The 8,495-nt window shown below is 35.2% G+C and overlaps 1 protein-coding gene across 19 annotated transcripts in view; it reads right to left on the bottom strand.

Moving 5' to 3' along the window:
- Positions 1-946: 946 nt before the first annotated feature.
- Positions 947-8,495, bottom strand: part of PARP11 (poly(ADP-ribose) polymerase family member 11) — a 47,042-nt gene continuing 39,493 nt past the window's right edge. For all 19 annotated transcript variants that reach the window (XM_025041013.1, XM_025041009.1, XM_015598391.2 and 16 more), the window contains 2 exons: positions 5,390-5,541; positions 947-3,888 (listed from right to left, as the gene is read on the bottom strand). In XM_025041013.1, the coding sequence (XP_024896781.1) occupies positions 3,572-3,888; positions 5,390-5,541 (469 nt within the window). In that variant the 3' untranslated portion in view covers positions 947-3,571. The remainder of the gene's footprint in view (positions 3,889-5,389; positions 5,542-8,495) is intronic.

Genomic DNA, 8,495 nt, shown 5'->3' with positions numbered 1-8,495 from the left:
TGTTTTTCTTTTCCCTGCTATTTTTTCATTCCCGTTTATTTTTCTCTTGCACAAAGACAGAATGTATAATTTCATCTAGAAATAAACTATCCTTGCTTTAAGGAAAATAAAATGTTTATTGAAAAACAAACTTCCTTCCCTATGAGAAGAAGACAATCTAGAGCTAAAGGGCAGCCAGGACCACTGTATGATTGCTTCTAGTGTTACTCTTATGGCCTTGGAGGTGACCTCAAATACTAAACAGCCTAGGAACAAAATCTGTAAAAATGTCACATTTCTACATCATCGGTCAAAGCTCAGTTGAATTTTCATCACAACTTTCCAACATTTAGATAGACTGGGGCATGATGCGAGTGGATGGAAAACTTGATTTGCTTCCACAGGTAAGCCTTAATCATCTGTCTCTCATTCCTCTCAGCTCTAAAATTAAGATGTCTTTTGATACCTTCCTTTTTTTGCCAATAGAATCTTAAAGATTAAATGAAATGTCTAACTTGCTTCAAAAGGAATTACTGTAGTCATACTAGGAGGGGCTGACTAGAGGCTGGCTGGACTGCAGGGAGCATGTTCACCCTCCAGAACTGCTCTTCCCAGCCAGCGGAGCACACTGAGAGTAAAGGATGCTGTCCACAGGCACTAGGCCTTGATCTGGTTTAGAATTTTCCACAGCACAGAGTAAATAATTTTCCTCACTGGTTCTCTGATTAGCAGCTGTTCAGGATAATTCAAACTGAGAACGAGAGACTTTCCTTCCCCATCTGCAAGAGGGTTACATAAGAGCTACAAGCAAAAACAAAAACAAAAAAACCCCCAAAAAACAAAAACACAAAACTCCTTAAGAGTCCATTAAGCTTGAGCTGAAAACTTAGGTTTAAATAATGCAAGGTGGAGATAAGACACAGAAATCAAAGAAATAAATATATGGTATACACAGACAACCAAGACCTGCTATGGAAAGCTTTAATCACCACATGTAAAAATAGTATTTTCAAATATCAAAAATGAGTCCAAATTCTTTATCGTCATCACCATAACAGTCTAGAAATGAAAGCTGCACTAATACAAAACCTTCTTGTTCATAACTACAAGATTAATGAAACTGTTTCTTATAAACACATTTTTTTTACCCTAAGGCTGATATCACCAAAGTGAAAAAGTCACTATCAGCTGGAATTTATTCAATGTAGCATGTCTAAAATCATTTATTCTTTAATCTGGAATGTCTTCTCTTGACTCTCCCACCCATACTATGTGATGACAAGAGGAAAAGATGACAGATGGTTGTATCCAGTCCAGTATATATAATATACTGATTTTATGATTCTCGATCTACTGATCAAAACAAAGAAATTAAATTTTAACATCAATTAACTCAACACTATCACATTATAAAATTTATCAAAATTGACTCTTTCTTATAAGAGAGAAGTTGGCAGTAAATTCTCAGATAAGAATAACTGTTCTTTCTTACACTGTCTATTGCAGTGCATTCTACTTAACTACATAGGCCAACCAGTTAAGTTCAGAGTCCACACAGATTGCCTTGTAAATCTTACTCACATTGAGATAAGATCGGCACATGTCTAATAGAAAAATAAACCCCAAATGCTACAATAGTTATTCCATTCAAGTGATGGGAGAGGAGACTGTGTTAAATTGGAAAAAAAGACAGCCATGTGGAAGTAGGGATTATTTTAATATTTTTGGTATGTAGATAACAAATAAATAGTACAAGATGATTTTCAAAATCTGAATTCTTAACGTCTCTAACAATGTATTTGGTGAATGAGGCTACAGCAATGGTGTGCTACCTCTCACAAGGCAGCCTAGGGACGTTTCCTCCAGTTATTTCCATGATGACCTTGGCGTGTTTCTAAAATGTGTTCTTTCTAAATATTCACAGCACTTCATCAAAACCGGCTGTTATAGTCTGCATATCTGAGTCAGGAAATTGTCGCTTGGTTTCAAAGTATTATACATGCAACTTCCTGTGTACTACTTACTTTCAACTGCATGGTTACCAGTATTCTGAGCTATAATAAACACGTGGGGATATACGGCAGTTGAAGAATTACCATACATAATTTTGTTCCATACTCTTTATTTTTATTATTTCTAGATGCCTTGCCAATTCAAATGACTGAAGTAAAGAATACAGACATGGACATTTACTGGATTTTTCTTGAGAACTTAAATTATATTCACTATTCTCAGCCAATACTGGGTGAGGATAATGGAGAGAGAATTCAGTATTAGACTGAACAGAAAAAGGTTTTCTTGGAAAGGCTTGATACAAGTGTTCTTTTTTTTTTTTTTCCACATAGACTCATGGATAATCAAGGTTGGAAAAACTCTTAATCATATGGCCAATTCCCCCATGTGATACCTGGACGCCTATGTAATATCTCTGCCAAGTTGTTGTCCAGCATCTGCTAGAACACCTTTCAGGGCAGGAAGTGGTTGCAACATTACTTATTTCTCCTTAGAATACAATAGCAAAACAGATGGAACAGGTAAACAAACTTCCATTAAATGTAATTATGAATTGTATCCAACTTTTCAAGAGAGTTAGCAGATTGTCGATTGCTACTCAAAGGAATAAACCAGATTTGCTCCATGCCTCCCATGCTTTCTGCAATGATTCAAAATGGGGAGATACAACTTAGAAATGTGAATTTTATAAATCATTGTTAAATAACTGTGTGTGGTGGTGGGGAAGCAGATAAAAAAACATCTTAGAAGTAGTCATTATAGGGACCCCAAAACAATGGGAAAATAAAGTGTTTTGAATAATAAATAAAGATGCAATAAACACCTTGTGCAGCAAGTCCTGGTATAAGAATTCAAGAGCCCTGGTGGACGAACCGGTACGCTAATTCCAGTCTGCAGCATTTCTCAATTCGGATGTCGGCGACAAGAGAGCACGAGCAAGTCTGAGACTGTGGCTTGCTATCCTAAGGCCACTGAAAGTGGGGCACTCTACCTTGATTGTCTCTTTCTTGCTTGTTTGGCAGCACTGCAAATAATTTTCTTATTTCTTACTTCTCTTAAGGTACTCACACAGCTTCAAGGTTTCAGATCCCCTCTTCAGAATACCAACAAGGCAACATATTGATTGGTGAACAATATCAGAATTCAGTTTACAAAGGATCCACTTCTCTGAAGGGATACATTTGTGTCTACATTTTTATTTTTTGAACATGTATATGAATAAGTCCATTTGAGTTGAAAACATTTATCCTGATAACACCCATATAAACTTTAAAAATTCTAAATGTTCATGTTCACTGAGACTCAGCTGATTCAATTTGAGCGGTTATCTTTTCCCCCTAGGTGTTAAATGGCAATGGTATCGATCTTTAACAAACAAGACTGTGAATAACGAACAAAAACAAAACAGCAAAAAACCAACCTTAAAGTCAGTATGTCTTTTTATATGGAGGCCACTTTTTTTCATATCTGTTTCAAAGGTACCAGATAATTAACATTTAGTGGCTAGATGACAGGAGAGCAAATCTTCCTGCAAAAAAATTAATAGAACTTCTGTGACCACTGAGATTTAGAAGTAAAATCAATGAAAGTCTATTAAGTACTCCGGATAGATCTGGTTGGCATCAAACACAACAAAGATCTTTGGATTCCAGGTGTCATCCACACAGCTGTCATATAAATTCACATAGCTACCGTCTTTAGAAGGAGGTCGCATGTATTTGGAGTCTCCGTTTATGTAATCTCCAATTAACACTCGAGCAAGAAACATAGATTTATATGTTCTAAATAGATGCCGCTGTTGCAAGCTTACACCATGAATTTGGAATGTGTTTCCATGTTTTATGTCATCTTTGCAGAAGCGACTGGAGTAAGCAGCATCTCTAGCAAAATAGGTTCCTTAAACAAAGAGGACCAAAAAAAAAAAAAAGCCAAAATTACTCCGAAGAATACATGAAACACCAACAAAAACATTCTAACTGTTAGGGGAAGAGACACATGGAATTGTATAACAAAAATAGATGTGGAATTTCTTCATCTGTAGATCTTAAAGGAAAGAACAGAAATCCATCTGTTATAGACAGCTGCGATTCAGACTGTCATAGGGATAGATTTGCTAGTATAGACCAGTCCCCACCACCAAACCATTCCACCCTCACCAAAATGGAGCTGCCAGACTTCTGTTTTTAAAAGGAATCTTACAAAGAAATCCAATATGTAAGACAGATACAAACTATTTTTGTGATTAAAAGTGTGGCAGGACCTCTCTCCATTTCTATTTCCTTCTACCACTTTCCTCACCCAGCTACCGTGTCCAGCATTCATTAAAGCTCCGGAGAGCACAATGAAAACTACTGGCCTTCAGAGATTATAACAAACCCCAAGAAACCACATTTCTATGATAGCGGGTAACAGTTCAATAATATTTCTGGAAATAATAGAACTCTATGTCCAGGAAAAGATTTCTGAAGAGAGTGCAATACTGTTCACAATTATCCCCAAAAAACAATTTCATTGGTTCATTGCCTAAATATGAAAACTCAATAAAGCATCCGAAAAGGTAGGCCCAGGAGACTGACATCATTATAGGGACACTTATTTTAAAAAATTTTGGAAAAGAAGGGCAAAGTCTCATATTACTCAATACTGAATGGATTTATGTAACACTTTTTGATCCTCTTACAGTTAAATAAATGGAATGGCCTTGTCGGTAGTTATTTTAAAAACTAATTTACTTTTAAAAAATGTAGCACATCCTGATCCTAAGTGGCAGTCAGTTCTGGTGACGGAGGTAAGGTACGAGGTAAGTACCAGAAAAATAAATGTCCATCCCTTACCTTTTCCCCTCATCTCTCTCCTTAATTTGCTTGAGTAGTGGGCATAAATTGGAGAACTTGGACTTTCACAACATTAGAAAAAAGGTGAGGATTTCCCCCATTATTCCTTATTGCTCATTAATATTCTTACCTATCATTTTCTAAAAAACAAAACAAAACAAACAAAAAATACTAGTACCTAGACCTGTGCACAATATAATTAATTTATTTTATAGTTCTCTAAATATGTGACATAAAACAATGTGGTTTTACCTATGGAAAAAACTTATACAGAAAATTAAATGTAATGCAAAAATCAGCTAATAAGGACATAATGCTCCAGCTGAATGACTGGAAGTTGGGGAGCTATCTAATCCAGAAGAGGTGTAAAGATCCTACTTCTACCTTGTACATGCAAGAAGTGGCTTTTCTGTGGCTCAGAAACTCTGAGGGTGTGCCAGGAACCTAGTATAGTAACTTTTGACTTAATGACGATCAAACCCCTGAACTATAAAACAATCCATTATCTCTAAAGAGATATTTGTTCCTGGGACTCGAACTGGACCTGGAATTCTGATAATTACCTTTTCCAAAGAGAGCACCATGTATACCATTAATTCTCCAATCAAAGTTATGAATACAAATTGCTTCCACAAATTCACTGCTGGTACCATGAAATAGCATTTGTTCATTAATCTGAGGCACACCTCTTTTCTTCTTAAGCTGGGCCTTTTTCCTAACAACATAATAAACACAGACACAAAACACAGAAATATACCATAAGTGGCATTTGTTAATTTTCCACAGAGCAAAATTCAATAGAAAATGTGAAACAGAAAACACTTCAACATAAATCATAAACGGATAAAGCAGCTCTGAAGAAGAATCTCAAATGCTCTTGGATGCATAAATCATTTCATCAAAAATCACTAGTTAACATTGAGATTTAAGATTGAAAATTGTACCAAAAATTATAGATATCCAGATGATGCCCCATTATAATAGAGGTGATTGCCTAAACCAGCCAAGTTTTACAGATGTCTAAAAATGACACTATAAACAATTAAATAATACGAAGATCACAGTGTCTTGAAATAAGCGGGGACCATGCCTTAATCTTTTTATCCCCAGAGATTAGAAAATGTTGGCTGAATTGAACTTAATTTTGAATTTTAGGGCTGGAAGGGACTTTAAGCCATCCAGTTCAACCCCTTCCCAAAGGACAAATCTCTTTAAACAATGTAGGACCAATTATAACAGTGGAAAACAAACAAACTTAAAACAGTCTAAAATTCTTCCATAGAAAAAGAAATAAATAACTATATATTTATACATGAAAGTTAACGGTAACGAATTAGACATGTATTAACATAGATAACACTTTAAAAATGATGAATGTAAAAATGTTGCAAAAAAAGACAAATAACTCAAAACAATACTGTACATTGTATAGGTATATATACATAGGGAGTAAAAAACATAAAAACATGGAGAAGGCATCACGCCAGACTTAGGAGGAAAGGAGGAGAACAGGATAGGGATGGGGATGGGATAAACACTTCACTTATATCTGTAATGTTTTGTATCTTAAAAAAAACAACAACAACATATAAAATGTGACAAATATAACGCTATATGTGATTGGTAGGTACATGGATGTCTGTAAACTATTTGCTGAATTTTCATTTTTAAATATTTCATTAAAAAGATGTTTTAAAAAATAAAAAGAATATTCCTTGTTATATTTCTAATAGCTATTTAATGCCTGCTTCAATTCATTCCAGTGTCAAGTGCTCACTGTTTTGCAAGACAGTGCAATCTATTTGTGATTAGCTATAATTGGTAGAAAGTACACCCACCCTAACAATGAACCAAAATTTGCCTCCCTATTACTTCTACTGTGGTCTGAGTTCTTCTCTTGTGAACACAGAAAAGTTTAAATACTCTTATACAAAACTACTCTGCAAATATTCCCAAATAACTATGAACACTGACCTAGGCTTTCTTTTCTAGGTTAAATATACACCATTCCCTCAGGTATTCCTCACATAACATAGCCTTTCTTTCCTCATCCTGGACAATCTTTAGTTGATAAGAATCTGCTTGATAACTTCTAGTTTATAAACGTTGGTAAGAAAGAGTCCAAATATCATCAGTCAAGCACTCTATTGGCACACCACTGAATTCATTCTGTGGCAGGGGCATCATACTGCTGACTTACATAAGTTTGTAGTCAATAAAAACTCCCAGGGCTTTCTCAAACCAGACTTCTCTTGGCTTGTTATATTTACACAACTGTCTTACAAACCTAACGCAGTAGATTTATTTCAATTAAGTTTTATCTTGATACGGTCATTTAAAAATCACAGTATTTATAAAAAACATACAGCTTAATGATTATGTGGATTACTGGATACTTGCATTTAAATGACGGAAACAAATGTATATGGTCTTTCTCAAGAATCATTTGGCAATATGTATCAAAATTTAAATGTCTATGCTTTGATTTATTGGTATAGTCTTTTCAAACCATTGAGTATGACATTAGAAGGATGTGCATTAAACAAACATTTACTTCAGAAAAGCCAGAACGTTTTCACAAGGAACAAATTATGACAACTTTCTTTTTGAGAACTTTATATACTGACTTTTTTTAACAATGCATATTTGTTGCTTTTCTAAGAAAAAAAAATTTTTTTAAAAAAAGATAATCATATTTGTTTTGACTCACTGTTTCAAATCTTCCAAGGTCTTTCTCCCTCCTGATTCATTCACACAACAAATAAGATACCCCTTCTGGTTTTGAATCTTTCACAAGTGTGATAAGCAAGCCTTCTATATTTTTATCCAAATTCCTGATTACAATGCTGAAAGTCTCAGGAAGAAAGCATTCATGTCATTCAAGTTATTCTTTATATAAGACTTTTAACTGGGTATTAATTTTTCTCTTTATACTTAACCACCTGGCACACATTTCTCTATTTTGTCATAAGACCCTTTTTCAACTACTTCATAGAACTCAAATTATACTATCTAAGAGGCTTACCCATCTACTACTATGGTAATCCTCTTAGTTATTTGGGCATTAATAAATCTATACAAGTTTTCCTTAAGTAAACATTGTTTATATACATCCCTCTAATGTCAAGCTTCATGTCTGTAATGACTAGAATCCACTCTAAAATTAGAATATTCACTCATCACTAGTTTTCAGGCACAGATCAGAATGAATTCTGGTTTGAAAATCCACTCAAGTCTCTCTTAAATGTTATAAATGAAGCGCTGGTTAAAGAGCCAGGAGTGTGGTGTGGGCATTAAAAACCCATAGGGTTACCGGGCTGGATGTAACACATACACCAGCTGACGTCAGGGTGGAATGCGATGGTCCAAACTCTGCAGCCCACAGCACTAAGGTACCCAGGAAGTGTGGAGACTCTCACACTGCGCTCTTGGTGTTCCAGATGGGCTAATATTAGTTCTAAGGCCTCCTGGATTTCAGTTAAACCTTTGGGAAAAGTCATAGGAATCAAAATACAGTAAGTTCTCTTCACAACCCTGTCCACTTTTGCCCAATCCCACATTTATTGCTGAACTTACTGCAAATGCTATAGCACTCACTTCTCAAAGATGTCTTAAAATTACCCACCCTCTCAGGGACTATGTAGCAAAAAGGGCTACATTGGACATGCA

Source organism: Pteropus alecto, unplaced genomic scaffold (assembly GCF_000325575.1).
Source record: "Pteropus alecto unplaced genomic scaffold, ASM32557v1 scaffold76, whole genome shotgun sequence".
Lineage (NCBI taxonomy): Eukaryota > Metazoa > Chordata > Mammalia > Chiroptera > Pteropodidae > Pteropus > Pteropus alecto.
This window is presented reverse-complemented; position numbering and strand designations above follow the sequence as displayed.